At 52.1% G+C, this 16,967-nt stretch overlaps 1 protein-coding gene across 2 annotated transcripts; it reads right to left on the bottom strand.

Annotated features, from left to right (window-relative positions):
• Positions 1-612: 612 nt before the first annotated feature.
• On the bottom strand, positions 613-9,962 carry RLBP1 (retinaldehyde binding protein 1). 2 transcript variants are annotated; one of them, XM_076004759.1, is made up of 8 exons: positions 9,791-9,962; positions 7,546-7,656; positions 7,140-7,268; positions 5,717-5,921; positions 4,119-4,297; positions 2,262-2,420; positions 1,236-1,346; positions 613-1,014 (listed from the first exon to the last, which is right to left on the bottom strand). In XM_076004759.1, the coding sequence occupies exons 2-8, from the start codon at positions 7,555-7,557 to the stop codon at positions 856-858; spliced, it is 954 nt and encodes a 317-aa protein (XP_075860874.1). In that variant the 5' UTR covers positions 7,558-7,656; positions 9,791-9,962; the 3' UTR covers positions 613-855. The 2 variants fall into 2 exon arrangements, with proteins under 2 accessions (XP_075860874.1, XP_075860875.1); XM_076004760.1 differs by having other exon boundaries at positions 7,546-7,637.
• Positions 9,963-16,967: the final 7,005 nt, after the last annotated feature.

Raw genomic sequence — 16,967 nt, 5'->3', positions numbered from 1 at the left:
CAGACTGCAGGTGACCGAAGGGAACAGGCCACCCCAAATGAGGCTGCTTCCAGGCTGCTTCCACCCTGGAATTCAGTGTGGAAAACCGCTCGCCTGCGTACAGGCCACCAAGATTACTGTGTTTGCTGAATCATTTGAACTTATACCTTCCCTCTTTTATCATCTATTTATTGTATTTGGGGGAGAGGCGGGACTTTTAACCCAGGCTCCTTGCCTGTTTTCATAGACCCTAAGTAGCAAAACTCTGTTGCAAAGAAAAAAAACTGTTTTGAGACAGTCTCACTCTGTCACCTGGGCTAGAGTGCCGTGGCGTCAGTCTAGCTCACAGCAACCTCAGACTCCTGGGCTCAAGCAATCCTCCTGCCTCAGCCTCCCGAGTAGCTGGGACTACAGGCATGTATCACCAAACCTGGCTAAATTTTCTTTCTGTTTTTAGTAGAGATGGGTCTCACTCAGGCTGGTCTCAAACTCCTGACCTCAAGCAAATCCTCCTGCATCTGCTTCCCAGAGTGCTAGGATTATAGGCCTGAGCCATTGTGCCTGGCCAGCAAAGGAAATTATTGAGGAGCTTAATGAGAGTCTTTAAAATTCAATCTCGCACAAAAGTCACCATCTTAAAGCATTAAGGGCAGGCGGGAATATATTAGCAACTGCCCCCAATTCTTGTTCAAGGGAATTTCCCCTTCTTTATTGCACCTCCAACTTGGCAGGAGGGTGACACCTGGGCTCACGGGAGCTTAGGGAGGTTCAGGGGAAGCACAGTCACCACCTCGGCAGCCCCTTCCTGACGTGGGGCCAGGGCAATGGAGGAGAGGCCGGGGGTGCTAACTACAGCTCAGGCGCCGGGAGACGTCCTCAGAAGGCTGTGTTCTCAGATTCGGCCTGGGGCCCAAAGAGCTGCTCAGCAACGACTTTGCCGTCATACTTGGGCAGGGTGCCCCCAAAGTCACAGGGCAGGATGTTCTCGTCAATCTCCTGGAAGAAGTCAGAGAGGTCATCCCCATGGACAAAGACCTGCAGGGGCAAGGGAGACAGAGCTGAGCAGGAGGTGCTCTAGGGATGAGGGAGGAGGTAGACAGGAGGACAGTTCAGGACCACAGTACAGAGCGTGAGGACGGCTCCGGTGAGGATCCCACCCTCAGCCCTCTTGTCCCACGAGCTCCCTCCCGCCCCAGCCCCACATCTGCTCACTGACTCACTCCCAGAGGACTGCCCTGGGCAGGCCGTGCACTCACCCTCTGGAGCAGCTTGCTCTTCAAGAAGGGCTTGACCACGTTGTAGGTCGTGGTGAAGTACCACGGCTGGTAGATGAAGTGGATGGCTTTGAACCGGGCCGGGAAGGAATCCTGCAGCGACAGAGAGTGACCCCCATCCCATGGCCCCAGTGTCCTCAGAGGTTCCCACTCATTCCCCACGGCCTGTCCCCATGGCATAGGACACACTTGGCCAGCAGCACCTGTTCTCCCCGGAGCAGAACCCACTAAAGGATGCAGCCCTGGGCCAGCGGCTAGGGAGCCCTGGGTTCACTGTGGCTCCAAACTGCAGGGAGGAAGCCCCAGGAGTCATACAGCCCAACCCCCTCCCTGCTGGTACAAAACACACTGGAATTAGGTAAAGTAAAGAAATGAAATGATAGCCTTGCTTGGTTTTTTAGTGACTGAGTTTTTTCAAACCCACTTACCTGCTGAATGTACTGCAGACTCTTATAGACCACAGAGACACTGTGATCAAGCCTCATTGTCCTCAGCCCCTCTCCCGACCCCCACCACCCACCCCTCCGTTCCCAGATACACACAGAGCGGATCTAAGGTAGCTCTAAGAAGGGACTCCTGGCATGTCAGTATGTATAGAAATGAGTTGTCAGGAAGCTTAGTGCTATCTCTTTCTCAGGGTAAATCCACATTCAAAGAGAGGCAGCGTGACCTATGTGGACAGAGGGCATGGGATTCCTGGTCAGAAGATACACATTCAAGTTTGGTCTCTGCCACTTGATTGCCATGTGACCTTGAGAAATCATGTAAATCTCTGAGCCTCAGTTTGCAGGTTTATAAGATGAAGCAGGGAGAGAATGCTTCTGAGGAGTCAATGAAAAACATGAATGTGAACACTGGACACAGTGTTGATCACCACGCAGGCATTTTGGGTTGGGACTGTGCTTTGTCACTGCCCTTTATGGCACTAGGTGATTGACTTCTCAGGTCCCTGCCAGCACCATGAAACCAAGAACGCAGGGCTCTGGGGAACGGGCTCCAAGGCCTCACCTGGAGCATGTCCACCATCTTCCTGAGGTCCGAGGGCCGGAGCGCGGCGGCCTGCTGCATGGTGAAGCCCTTGAAGTTCTCGATGATGCAGAAGCCGTTGATCTGCGTTTCCTCGTTCTCCAGAAGCTTCTCCAGGATGAAGCAGTAGGCCTGCAAGATCTTAGGAACAGGGATCAGGCCATAAAATCCAACCCGCAAAGGTAACTGTGGCTCAGGTCCCCAGGGGAGAGCTAATCGCTAAATTCTTTACTAGAGGTCATTTGCCACAGGGTTTATCCATCCGGGCATCCTGCCTCTGTGAATGTACACCAAGAACACAACCTTGAAGGTCACGTCCATGGCTACATGCCGGAGTGCTTAGCCCAGTTCTCTTATAAGAATAGAAACATTGGAAACAACCCAAATATTCAACAATAAGGGACTGGTGAAATTATGCTACATTTATGCTGTGGAATACTCTGGAGCAATTTTAAAATGATACAGAGGGCGGGCGTGAGGGCTCATACTTATAATCCTAGCACTTTGGGAGGCCAAGGCGGGAGGATCGCTTGAGCTCAGGAGTTCAAGACCAGCCTGAGCAAGAGCGAGACCCCATCTCTACTAAATATAGAAAAATTAGCCGGGCATGGTGATGCATGCCTGTATCACTCAGGAGGCTGAGGCAGGAGGATCACTTGAGCCCACGAGTTTGAGGCTGCAGTGAGCTATGATCAGGCCACTGCACTCTAGCCTGGATGACAGAGCAAGACCTTGTCTCAAAAAAAAAAAAAAAAAAATTATACAGAAGACTAATGATCACCAGGCTGTGAAAGTGAAAAATAAATAAAAAAAGACTAATGATATAGAAAAATGTTTGTGGCATATATTATTGCAGAGTGTGAGTATGATCCAATTTTTATAAGAAAAATGTGTGCGTGTTTAGAAAAAGTAGATTGGGAGGATGTCAGTGGTAGAAATCTCTGGGTAGTAGAATTGTGTATAATTTTAAATTGGTGATTTTTTTTGTATCTTCTAAAATGAGTAGCTATCACTTATATAATAAGAAAAAAAGTGGAGCAGTAAGGACAGAAGTAGCCCTAATGGAATTTAAACGTGCCATAAAATCTCTATAATTAAAACAGTGTGGTATTGGAGCATGAACAAACGGACCAATGGAACAGAATAGAAAGTCCAGAAGTGGACCCAAGTACATATGAAAATATAGACTATGATGAAGATAGCATCTCAAGTCATTGAAAAAAGATGGACTTTTTAATAAATGTCATTGAGACAACTAGATAGAATTTTGTAAAATAAGTTTGTACTTTTTTTAAATTAAAAAATAAATCTTTTTAAGGCTCAGTGATACATGCCAAAGTTTTCCCAAGACAAACCCTAAAAGCCCCACTTGGGGCAGCCCTCTTCAGGGCTCAGACAAGCAAAATCGCATATACTAGTACAAAGAACTCAGGCTCCTAAATAGGTTGGAAGCTCTGTGCCTTCCAGAATCTATTCCAGCCCCCAGTCCACTAATTCCTGGTCTCTCTGTTGCTCTCAGCTTTTAGCATTTGGCCAGGCTGCCCCCCAGCTCGGCTCGTGGCTCTCAGCTGTTACCCCACTTGGCACTTGGTGGGGACACCCTGGAACAGCCATGTACTATTGGCCAGCAGGTCCCAACTGCAAAGCTGCAGGGTTTTCCAGCTGCCCTGGACATCCTAGGAATACTCCCCCCTGCCTGGGAAGGGCTTGGTGGCAGGTGGCCGCCCACCTTTCCCCTTCCACAGACCTCGCCTCCTGGGGAGCCAGGAATGAGGGCCAGGGTTCGGGGAGGGAACCCAGCCCACGGAGTGGGAGGGAGCCCAGTGAACCCCCACTGACCTCGTCGAAGGTGATTTCCTCACTTTGCCAGTTCTCAATGTTGAAGAGCATGACCACTCGGCCATACTTGTCCCGGGTGGAGAGGACACCAGGGTAGCCGGCCTCGATGGTGCAGCGGACAGCCTCCAGGGACAGGCTGTCGAAGAGCTCAGGGTACTGCAGCCGGAAGTTCACGTAGCCTGCAGGAGGGAGCGCCAAGGAGGAGCCCCTCAGGGAGCCATCCCATCCCATCTCCCCCCACCTGGTGGGGGTCAGAGACCTGGCCTCTTCCAGCCTCTTCCACATGTCTTGTGTGTGACGGAGCCAGATACTCGACCCATCTGAGGCCCATGTTTCCTCTCCCAAAAATCACATAATAATATTGGCCTATCTCACCAAATTGTCGCTGCAATCAAACGAGATTCAAGGGTGAACATTACTGTATGCTGTGCAAACATGGGGTATAGTCCTAAATATGAGGACAATTATTATTTGTTATTTTCTTTCCCATGGGAACAAGGCACAGGTTTTCCAGCTGGGCGCAGGCTTCGCTGAGAGCAGGTGTGGGCAGCGCCAGGGAGGAGCCCCTGGATAAAACCCAAACCCCAAGCAGGACAGAGGCCCTTCACCCTGCTTCCTGCAGCGCCTCGTCTGCCCTCCAACTCCCTCCTCACCCATCCTGAGAAGGTCCCTGCCTCTGGGGGCTGCCTGCACCAGCAAACTTGAGCCCAGGGAGGGGTTCTTCTTCAAAAGTTCTCTTTGCAGAGGGTTTTCCTGGCTACTTTCCCTAAAACCTCAACCCCTTGAGCCTTTGAGTCCACCTCTCTTATTTTTCTCTCTATTCCTTATCACTATCTAACATTCTCCATATTTTTTATCTTATATATCTGGTCTGTTATTTCCACCATTAGAATATAATAAGTTCCTTGAGGGAAGGGGAGTCTTGTCTGTCTTGTTCTCTGCGGCACCCCTTGGCCTAAGACAGCGGTCAGCACAGCAGGGCACGGAGTTGACATTCGGGGAAGAAGGAAGACAAGGGAAACCATTAGCCTGCAGAGGGGCTGCTCAGACAGCCTGTCGCTCCCCAGCACCAAAGACTTGATTTTATTTTTTTGTTTGTGGTTTTAGGGAACTTGTGTTCGTTCGGCAATGCCAAGGCGGTTCTGTCCCTGGGCTCATTGCCGGTGCTGGCACCGTCTTCAGCTGCCCTGCGCATGAGGGTTAGGTGACCGCGGTGACCCCTCCCAGCAGCATTCCGGAGCCAAAGCCTAGGTTCTGGCGGTGGGTGCTGGAGGGGAAACTCCTCCCCTCCCCTCCCAAATTGGGTACCCCAGTTCTACTCGAGTCCCAGGGCTGGCAGAGAGGAGACAGGAGCCAGACCTCTAGGAATCAGGCCCTGACAGACTCCATCCATTCACTCATGCATTCATCGTCAGAGCTGAAAGGGAACTTGGAGGCTACTTAGTTCACGCACGGGCCCATTTTCCAGGTAAGGGTGTGGAGGCTCAGGGAAACGGACTTGCCCCCCGCAGCTCTCCTCAGTGCCTGGGTGAGGGCGAACACCATCCTCCTGACCTGCCTCTGCCTTCCCAGGGCTGTCCCCTCGGCTCGGGCCTCACCTCTGAGCAGCTCGTAGGCTCGGCCCACGTTGAATTTCCGGGCGCGGATGAAGCGCAGGAGGAAGGCACTGTCCTTGTCCCGCACCCTCTCGGCCACAGCCACTGCCAGCTCCTCCCCAGAGGCCGCCTGCTCCTGCACCAGCTCCTGCAGCTCTTGCACCGCCTGCGCGCGAGTCTCCTCCCTTTCGTTCAGCTCGTCCTTGGCCTGGAACAGCGAGGGTGTGGGCACCGAGTTATTGGCGGGGGAGGGGGAGTCGCCTACCAGAGCCAGACCGGCTGGGAGGGCCGAGGGGTCTGCAGTGGGACCCTCACCCTGCTGCCCACAGAGGCAGCATCTGTGCCGGCAGCACCTCAGATTGTCACGTCTGGAGAAAATTAGGTCAAACTGCTCATCCTGGGTTCCTTTGCAGGATATAGCCAAGGGTCTAAAATTTTCTAACAATAACTGCCTGTACTTGCTGAGACCTTACTTGGCGCCTGCTAAGTCCTTTGAATGCACTGGTTTTTAGTCTTTGCTGTAACCCATCGCGCCTGGCATTCTTATCCCCATCTCTCAGATGAGAACACTGAGGCTTGTAAAGGTGAAGCTATTCCTGCCCGAGGTTACCCAGATAGGGGTGGTGCTGAAACTCCTACACAGGCTCCGCTTCTAATCACTTCACTCTGCTGCTTCCCAGGCTCCATTCTGATCTTTACAAAAACAAAGGTCCCCGGCAGATGGCAGCCTGCCTCCTGCCCCAGAGCTGCTCTTTCCTTCTCTTGGGCCAGGAGAACTGTGTGTGTCAGGCGGCTCTCTCCTTGGACAGACAGCGACAGCCAGCGTGATGGGGGCAGGGGGGCGGGGAGGGAAGTGCGGAGGAGCCAAGAGCACCTTTCCCTGCAGACACCCAGGGAAGCAGAGACGGGAGCCAGGAGTCCCGGCTCAGCTCAGCCGCTTCTCATCCTCCCCAGCAGCCCTAAGCCAGCTCTGCCAACCGCCACGGAGCACAGTCTGACCACCTCTGAGCTAGTCCAACAAACATCTTTCACGAGTACAGAAGGCAAGACCCAGAGAAGGAAAGCAATTTGCTCGAGGTCACACAGCAAGCTGGAAGTAGGTCTGGTTCCCGCCTCTTGCCTACCCAGCAGGGGCAACAGCTGGATCCCTGTTCCCCAGGGCCACTTCCGAGCCAGCGCTGCTCAGATCTGAGTCTGGGGTGAGCCGTAGTGCAGAGACTCCAGGCTGCAGTCTTGGATTAGGCTGGCCCGGGTGTCTGCGCAGCCCAGTTGCTGCCATAGCCCTGACCTCCAGGATGGCCCCTAGGACAGGGCCAGGATGGCCTGGAGAGCCAGGTCTGGACACTTTCTACAGGAGAGAGGATTCTGCCACATTCCCCTTGATTCCTCCCTGGAGTGTTCCTTCCCACACCCCCAGCCACCTCACCTTCTGCAAGGTGTGGCGGGGCAGTTGGCTGCACTGGCCAAAGACAGGCCCGTGGTCCTTGGTCGTGAGCTGCTCCATTTGGGCACGGAGCTCCTGTTCCTCTTCAGGGACCACGCGGTACGTGCCCACCTGGGCAGAAAGGAGTTAGGAAGAAGCAGGAACAGCGCCCCACCCCCCCACCGTCAGCCTGAGCTGGCCAGGCAAATGGGCCTGCTCAGACCCCAGACTAGTGCTTTTGCCCAAGGTCATGGCTGCAACTCCTCCTTTGGAGGGTCAGGGCCAACAGAGAGGTTGTAGGGTGTGTGCCTATAACCCTGGGCAGAGGAGATGATGGGGAAGCAGGGAGGAGGGAGGGCGGGAAAGAGGAAAGGTGGGAGAAGGAGAGCCTAGGGTACAGGGTACTCACCCCGTCTGACATTCTGCCTCTGGAAGACACTGAGTCCTTGGGGAAGGAAGGGCCCTGCTTCCTCTGTCCTGGCCTCTCCGGGCGGCCCTTCCCTAGGAGAGGAAGTCAGGGCTGCAGTGGTTAGAGAAACCGTTCTGTTACTGTCTCAGAGCTGTGGGTCACAAACTTTCACTTGCAATGGAATCACTTGGGGCATTTGTTAGACATGGAGGTGCCTGGGCCCCACCCCCATGATTCTGACTCTGGGGGTCTGGGCTGGGTCCCAGGAATCTGCAATTTAAAGCAGGCCCAGGTGGCTCTGGAGGAGATGGTTCTTGGGCTACACTTGGGGAAATGCGGCTTTGAGAAGGACACCCACACAAGCCTTAGTCCTCAACTGTTGGGACAGTTGGCCCAGCCAGCACAAAACTAGAGTCGGGCTCCATTCTCAGTTCCAGGATCACTGCAGGACAAGGCAGTCCCTCCTCCCTTCTGTGGCCTTCCTGCCCCAACCGAAAGGGCATCTCAGAACCTTCCCAGCCTGGTGGACGGCCCTTCCCCTGGGCATTCACGCTTGGGAGTGGTGATGACCGGTTACATAATCATAGCACTGGGGATGTGTTCTGTGCTTTGTGAGGCACTGAGTATTTTCTGACCCATTATCTCAGAGCCAGGGCTGGCATTATTCCCATTGTGCATAGGAGCAAACAGGGCCGGGAGAAGAGGGATCTGTCCAAGGTAATACAGCCAAGAATAGCCAGGGATCAGGACTCAAACCCAGGTTGTGACCTCTTGTCAGCACCAAGAGGCAGGCTACTGCAGCTCAAAAGTCAGACCTGGGTTCAAATTCTGTCTCCTCCACTTGCAGGCTGTGTGATTTAACACGGGTCTTGGTTGTCTCCTATAAAATGGGATGGAAGGGTTGAGAGATGTAACTAAATAACCTGCACATAGCAGTGCGTGGCCCCCAGAACAAATCTCACTCATGGCCCACAAGGCAACCTGCTTCCCCACCGGGCGGTTTTGGAGACAGCATTTCTGTTTCCAGGTGTTCTCATCTCCCGCCTACATGCCCCTGTGCCTTCAAGGGCCCTTCCCCATCCTGTCCGGCCTTTGACCAGGTTGCTTTGGTCAGTTCGGCTACCTAGTCACAGTTGGGAGTCACAGAGCTGAGACTCAAACCTGTGCCCACCTGACACGGAGTCTGTTTGACCCCTAGAGCCAAGGCGTCTACAGGCAAACTCCTTAGGAGAGCCGGTGATACAGAAACCTTGGAGGTCAGAGGGACCTGGGGGTGAATCGGGCTTTGTCATTTACCACCTGTGTGGCCCCAGCAAGTTATTTAACCTTTCTGGGTCTCACCTGCAAATGGAAAATAATAATAGTACCTACCAAAAAGAATTGCCATGAAGGCCATACAATTCGTGCAATGTGCCCGGCACAGTGTCTTGCTATAAAACATAGTTCCCTCTCCCTTTTTTTATCGTCAAACTTATCATTAGCCTAACTTGCACGAAGACACTTGGAGGATCCCAGGGAATATCTGAGAGTGTCCCATCTCTTCCCCTCCCACTCCACAGCCCCAGCAAGGACAGGGAAGTTCCAGGGACTGTAATCCACCCACAGAAACCAAATCTAAGCCATCGTTCTGGCTGGTAGATGTCCAAATATGTGGGCACAGGGACAGACACGCTGAAATGCTGCTGCACCATCACTTGAGTTTTGTCAGAACAGGAACAGAGAGGGTGACAAAACTGCCCCCAGGAGCTCAGACAGGAGAGATAGTGGCTGGACGCCCCCAGCCAGTTAAGCAGACCATCAGAACAGACCTCGATCTTGAAAAGTCTTGGTTAAATTCAGTGCAGCAACTCTTTTCTAAATATGCCTAAGCTGTTAACTTTGATTTTTTAAAACATGGATTTACAAGCTATATACAATGAAAAATGCCTAACCTCAAACCCTGTCAATGCTATTCCCTGCCATCTAGAGTTGCCAGTTGAAATGCAGAATGCCCAGTTACATGTGAATTTCAGATGAGTGACAAATACTTTTTTAGCATAAGGGTGTCCCCAGTATTGCATAGGGCACATTTAACTGGGTGTCCTGTATTTTTATTTGCTAAATCTGCCGTCAGATTGGCCTGGCTCAACCTGAAGAGTGGCCAGCGGTTCGTTTTACAGGCAGCCTCCGATGCAGTCTCCCCACTCCGACCCCTCACCCCAGTCCTGGGCTCCCTGGCCCAGGCAGGCCCCTGGTATCGACTTACCTAATAGGTCGGCAGCTCCTCCTCGGGGCCACCTGGTACCTGAATTGTCTTGGAGCTTTGAAGGTAGCCTCCGCTGGAGGCGTGGCCCAGTCAGCAGGTTGGGATTACTGTGTCACAAGGAACTTCTCACCACCCAGTTCCCGTTAAATCGGGCTCACAGGAGGCCCAGAGCAGGGCAGAGGAAGAACTGCGGGGAGAGGGGAGAGGCCTGGGCCTGGCTGGAGACGCATCAAAGCCCTCCTTTGTGTGCTCCTGCTCTGGAGTTCCTGCTCAGCCATGTGGAAGCCGGGCCGTGGGGCTGGGATCTGGGCCAGCCCTGTTCCCTCTCCCCTGCCCTCTCTCCCCTCAGGATCCCGGGGGTGAGAGAACACCCCCGGATGAGACACGCAAAGAGGCAAAGGGAAACTGTAAACGTGATTGCAGATGTAATGGCAGCTCTGGCGAACCCAGGCCCGCTCTACCCTCTCCCCCAGCCAGCGGGGCCCGACGCGGTAGTTCCGGCCGCCACAGCAAGTGGGGCCAGGTGGGAATTGTAGCCAGTTAAGGCTGAGCAGGGAGAGGACAAGACAGGTAGACCTGCCTTCTAGAAGGTATGGTGCAGTGGGGAGGAGGGGTCGGGGTACTCTAGGACTAGACTGCCCACTTGTAAATCCTGGCTCCAGCACCTTCTGGCTACGACCACTCAGTGACTCAGTTTCCTCCTCTGAGAAGTGGGGCTGACTAGAGGACCAGGCTCATGGCTTTAGTGAGGACGAATAGCAGCTAAGTGCTTAGCTCAGGTGCTTGGTGAGTACTCTGTGAGTGTTGTCACTCCAAATACAGAATGAGTACACACCTAGCTGGAGGGAACTCATCCAACTCTCTCTGCAGGAAGAAACCCCTCTGCGGCCCCTCGACAGGTGGCTTCCCAGCCTCTGCTTTGGTATTCCACTGGGGTGGGGAGGAGGTGATTCCTTTAGAACATTCTCGGTCCAGGGCTCCAAGGCCAGGAAGCTCCCTGCTTCCAGTGCTGGACAGTTCTCCTTGTTTAAAAGCTCATCCTTGCTCTGAGCTCCAGGCAGCTCCCTATGATGCCCAGCCCTGTTCCTGATCTGCCTCCCGGAGGTGTCCAGAGCAGTGTCAAGGTCACTCTCCAGAATCCGGCCCCAGAAATGCTTTCTTGTTTTCGTCAAAGATAGTTCTTGCTTTTCCACCCATTCCTACTTTTGGCAGGTTTGGGATCTCTTTACCCACCCTGACCTCCTCCTCCTGTGCCCTCCCCAGAACCCTGGGGCTGCGAGAGTGTCCCCAAAGGAGAGCGCCCTGGGGCCAACCCCTGCCCCTCCCCTGCCTCTCCTGACCCCATCCTCCAGTGCGGCTGTGATGCCCAGCACTTAGATCTTGGGGTACACCTGGGTCACCTTGAGCTCTTTGCTTCTCACAGCCCTTTCCCTGGGCTCCTGCCCGGGCTGCTTCTGGCTCGTGGGCTGCTTCTGTCCCAAGTCCTCTCTGGAGCTGGGGAATCTCTCCTTTCTATCATTCTTCTCCCTGGTGGTCTAGTCCTGTGCTGTCCTAGACAGCAGCCACTTAGCCACCTGTAGCTTCTTAAATTTTTATTTAATTTTAATTAACTTAAATTTAAAAACTGACACTGAATTCCATTTCTGGTAAACTTTTAAGTAGGTTTGGATCAACGAAGGTATGTGATTCTATTTTTTTTAACTATAAACTGTGTGATGAAGTATTTCTAATAAGAATTTCAAGTTCAAAGTGAGATGTGCTGTAAATGTAAAATACCTATTGGATTTTGAAGACAGTACAAAAAAAGAATGTCAATTATCTCATTAATGATTATTTTTTGTGACAGAGTCTTGCTTTGTTGCCCAGGCTAGAGTGAGTGCCGTGGCGTCAGCCTAGCTCACAGCAGCCTCAAACTCCTGGGCTCAAGTGATCCTCCTGCCCCAGCCTCCCAAGTAGCTGGGACTACAGGCATGAGCCACCATGCCCAGCTAATGTTTTCGATATATATTAGTTGGCCAATTAATTTCTTTCTATTTATAGTAGAGACGGGGTCTCTCTCTTGTTCAGGCTGGTTTCAAACTCCTGACCTCGAGCTCAGCCTCCCAGAGTGCTAGGATTACAGGCATGAGCCACGATGCCCGGCCTCATTAATGATTTTTAGATGGCTTAATAATGTTCTAAAATGATCATGTTTGGGTTATATTGGGTGAAATGTATTAGAGTTAATTTTACCGGGGTTTTTTTTGGTTTTTTTTTTACTTTTTTTGATGTGGTATTAGAGAATTTAAGAAGACATGTGTGTCTCGCATTGCATTTCTAGTGGACAGTGCCGGTCTAAACCTTGCTGCTATTCACAGTGTGGCCCGTATACCTGCAGCACCAGCGTCATCTGGAAGCATTGTTAGAAATGCAGGCCAGCCACAGTGGCTCATGCCTGTAATCCTAGCACTTTGAGAAGCTGAGGCAAGAGGATCACTTGAGGCCAGGAGTTCAAGACCAGCCTGAGCAACATAGTGAAGCACCCCCAACCCCTGTCTCTATAAAAATTTAAAAATTAGCTAGACATGGTGGAGAGCAGCTGTAGTCCCAGGTACTCTAGAGGCTAAGGCAGGAGGATCGCTTGAGCCCAGGGTTTTGAGGTTGCTGTGAGCTATGATGATGCCACTGTGCTCTAGCTTGGGCAACAGAGCAAGATCTCACCTCCAAAAAAATAAAAATAAAAGAAATGCTGAATCTTGGGCCCTTCCCCAGACAGGCCAAATCAGAATCTGGATTGGATTAGGGCCTACCCTAATGATCTCATTTTAACTCAATTACTGAGTTTTAGCCAGGAGTAGTGTCTCACCTATAGCCCTATCTACTGGGGAGGCTGAGGCTGGAGGCTCTCTAGAGTCCAGGAGTCTGAGGCTGCAGAGAGCTATGATTGCACCACTGCATCTAAGCCTGGGCAACAGAGCAAGACCCTGTCTCAAAAATAAAATACAAATAAATAAAATGACTTAATTTTAACAAGGTCCCCAGGTGATCTCTGTGCACACAAAAGTTTGAACAACACTGCCCTAGAGAGTTTCTGACCCTGCCTGACCTCTCGCTTCCCACCAGCTGGGAGGACTGGGGGAATTGGCTCGAGGGCTGTCTTTACCCTCCAGCCTCTTCCTCTTTGGGGCAGGGCCGTGGTAGCCAGGTTGTAGGTGGAAGCAGAGAGAGAGGGGCTCCTGCCCAGTGCTAGGCCTGGCCCTGCCTACTATTAACCCAAGTCATTGACCCTCTTAGGCCTCAGTTGTTCCACCTGCAAGATGGTGCCATGGCCGAACTGTGTCTGTTCCCCCCTCATCCCTAATTCCTGTGCGGAAGCCTTAAACTGCAGTGCCTCAGAATGTGACTATATTTGGAGATCGTGTCTTTATTTACTTTTTAAACAACGCCCATTTATTCTCACAGTTTCTTTTTCTTTTTCTATTTTTTCTTTTTCTTTTTTTTGAGACAGTTTGTTGCCCAAGCTAGAGTGAGTGCCATGGCGTCAGCCTAGCTCACAGCAACCTCAAACTCCTGGGCTCCAGCAATCCTGCTGCCTCAGCCTCCCGAGTAGCTGGGACTACAGGCATGCGCCACCACGCCCGGCTAATGTTTTCTATATATATTAGTTGGCCAATTAATTTCTTTCTATTTATAGTAGAGACGGGTTCTCGCTCTTGCTCAGGCTGGTTTCAAACCCCTGACCTCAAACGATCCGCCCACCTCGGCCTCCCAGAGTGCTAGGATTACAGGCGTGAGCCACCGCGCCCGGCCTCTTTTTCTATTTTTTAGTAGGGATGGGGTCTCACTCTTGCTCAGGCTGGTCTCAAACTCCTGACCTCAAGCGATCCTCCCGCCTCAGCCTCCCAGAGTGCTGGGATTACAGGTGTGAGCCATTATGCCCGGCCCGGGGAGATCCTGTCTTTAAAGAAGTGATTAAGTTGAAAGGAGGTCCTCAGCGTGGGCCAGGATCCCATATGGCTGATATCCTCATAAGAGGACGTTCAGACGCGGTTACAGAGGGAGGGCCTCGTGAAGCCACAGGGAGCGGAGGGCCAGCCACAAGGCAAGAAGAGCGGTCTCAGAGGAAACTAACCCTGCCCACACCTCGATCTCAGACTTCCAGCTTCCAGAACTGTGAGAAAATGGATTTCTGTTGTTTAAGCCACCCAGCTTGGGGTGCTTTGTTACGGCAGCCCTAGGACACTAGCACAGACGGGACGCTGGTCTTTTTCAGATGATGGGAATGAGAGCCCAGGCTGCCCCACGGGAAGGAAGCAAGGGAGCCCCAGGAGAGGCTCTGTCAATGTCAGGTGATGGATTCCACAAAGAGCAACATCCCCATGCACAAAGAACACTTCTGAGTTGAAGGCCCAGCCCTGGCAGGGTGGGCTACACGCAGCTTTTCAGGGTGCTGGCCGGCCCCGGGCCCTTCTCTGGGAGCAGGGCTTTCTGCCACATTACCTTCTGCTCACAGCCCTTCTCCTGCCTCGAACCCTCCCTCCCCCATCCCAACGGCCACGTTCACACCCAGCTCCTCTGGCCGGAACAATAGTGCCACTGTGTGCGAGGAGACGCTGCCCTCATTGGCCCAGACACCTGTGCCGGCTATACTGGAGGCAATCCCGGCCCTCTGGCCTCTCTGCTGAAGGCGGGGAGGAACGGGCCTCGAATTTGTTGGGGTGCCCGCCTTCTGTACCGTGGCAGGTGCCCTCCCAGCATTATCTGTCCGATCCTTCCAGACGTCAGGTAGGGAGTAGAGTCCCCTTTACACAGAATGAGGAGCTGAGAGTCAGGGAGGTGTGGGTTCTGCCCGACGCCCCCCCCAGCGCCCCCCCCGCCCCCCCCCCGTTGGTTAGGAGTAGGGTCCAGCTCATTCTAAAGCTCTTTTATCATTCAACACACAAGAAGCGAGATTGACACAGGGGTGACTGCTCAGGAATGTCACACTTGACCCCTGGCTCCTGGGGAAGGTGACATCACTTCATCCTCCCTGGCAGCAGACCCAGGAGGCAAGAGTCTGGCCACTGCAATCCCTTCTTTAGCCACTAATAATTCTTCTGGGCCAGGGAGGACCTTATGGAACCCCCAGCCTGCAACCCCTTCTTTGAGAAGTGGGAAAATGTAGGTCCAGGGACATTCTGCACGTTCCTTAAAGTCGCACAGTGGTGGTGAGTGAACAGACCGCAAGCAGGCACCCAGACTAGAACGGCGTCTCTGACCCTCAGGGCCGCCATGCTCTAAAAAGCTCCAACCCCTCCGGGAGGCAGCTCATTCCGCAAGGAGCTGGAGTGGAGGAGTGGGACGGCCGGGCAATAAAGCAAGGAGTCGTCGAATGATGAAAATCCATCAGTCTGCTTGTTCAAAGAGGATTTTAGAATTAAGGTGGTTTCACAATTGGAGGAAAAATGAGATTGAAAGTTCACACAAGAAAAAGAAAGTGGAAAACCAGATCAATAAGTTGGGTCTATGGCTGATTAGAGGGATAGTGAGGTGGACAGATCTGTGACAAAGCCAGTGGAGTAAAATATAACAGGATCTACGTAGTGGGTAGTTGGGGTGTTCAATGGAAAAATCAAGAAATCACCTTTCTCTTATTTCACCATTCTTTCCCTCCCTCTCCTACTGTGCCCTTCCCCACATTCCTTCACCAACATTTATTGAGTAGCTACTGTGTGTTAGGCGCTGGGATACAGAGATGAATGAGCACTCTCTCTGCTTCAGCAGCTCACAGTTTAGAAGGGGAGATACAGTCACAAAATAATTATAAAACAATAGAGCAAGTGATAGGACAAGACAGGTTCCAAAATGAGCTGTGTGGCAGCACCAAAAAATGGAGGGGCGTCCTTTGGTTGATTAAGTTTGCGAAATGTTACAAATTATATTTTCCTCTTGGAAGTTATCAATGAAGGTGAGCAACATAAAGGCTTTGAGAAGTCCTGCAGCAAAGAGATCTTTTAAAAACTGGTTTAACTCAGCGTTTCCCAAACTTATGAGCCAGCACACACCCTTTCACCTCATAACACTCATGAATAACCTTGGAACTACTGTTTCTCTGAACATGTTTGGGAAACAGTGCCGTAGCTATTAAATATCTACGAGCTTGGAGGGAGAAGAGACAGACCTGCTGCGGGGAATTAAGGAGGGCTTCCCAGAGCAGGTGATTTTCAAGCTGAGACTTAAAAGAGCAAGAGATTCACCTGGGAGACAGGTGTCCCTGAAAAGGACCCTCAGACAGGAAACAGTACACCAAAAAATATGGAAAAGTGGGAGCATGGCTTGTTTGGAGAACTGCAACTAACATGCATGGCTGGAGCCTAGAGTCTGGGTGGGCGATGGCGGAAGAGATGAAGGCAGTGGCCAGATCATCCAGCCCATAAGATGCTATACTCCATGATTGGAAGAATCCAGTTTCAATTGAAAACAATATAAAGTCCTTTAAATGGCCTATTAAAAAAAAAAAAAAAGGAAAAATAGTGTTTGTTGAGCTCCTGCTACTAGCAGGCCCTGTGCCAGGTACTGGGGAAACATTGTTTTGCAAGACAGACACACCTCCTGCCCTTGCTGCTCACAACCTGGCAGGGAACGTAGGCAAGGAGGCCAGAGGAGCGCGGTTCCCCGGAGGCGGGACGGGATTAAGCATGCCTGCTGGGTTCACAAACAAGAAGGCTGCCGTGATCTTGGCCACAGTGGTTTTTGGTGAATTAACAGAGGAAGCAGACAGAGGAGAGCAGAAAGTGAACAGGAGATATGGAAATGGGGCAAAATGTAGACGGCCGCCCTGAGGAGTGTGTCCGGCAGCTGATGACGGGCAGCAACTGAAGGGAAGAGTCACAGGGAGCCTTTTGTTTAGGTGGGTGGGGAGACTTGCCCTTCGCCTCTTTTATCCTCAGAGATGATTTCAACTTTTACTTCACAGGAAAAAAAAAAATATATAGGTGCCTTCGGATGGGAACTTGGTTTTAACTCCCACCACGAAAGGAAAGATGTGTTTAGGAAAGGGCAGCTGTAGAAAGCTGGAGGTTAAAGACTAAGGTCACAGAGGGGTAAGTGACGGTGAGGTCCTCGCCGAGAAGACGGAAGAGGGCGGGATTCGTGCTTCAGCAGAGGGACCAGCCCTGCCCCTCCGCTGTCACGGGGCACTGTTGGAAAGAATTGGTGC

Source organism: Microcebus murinus, chromosome 7, assembly GCF_040939455.1.
Source record: "Microcebus murinus isolate Inina chromosome 7, M.murinus_Inina_mat1.0, whole genome shotgun sequence".
Taxonomy (NCBI): Eukaryota; Metazoa; Chordata; class Mammalia; order Primates; family Cheirogaleidae; genus Microcebus; species Microcebus murinus.
Note: the sequence above shows the minus strand (reverse complement) of the source record. Positions and strands in the feature narration are given on the sequence as shown.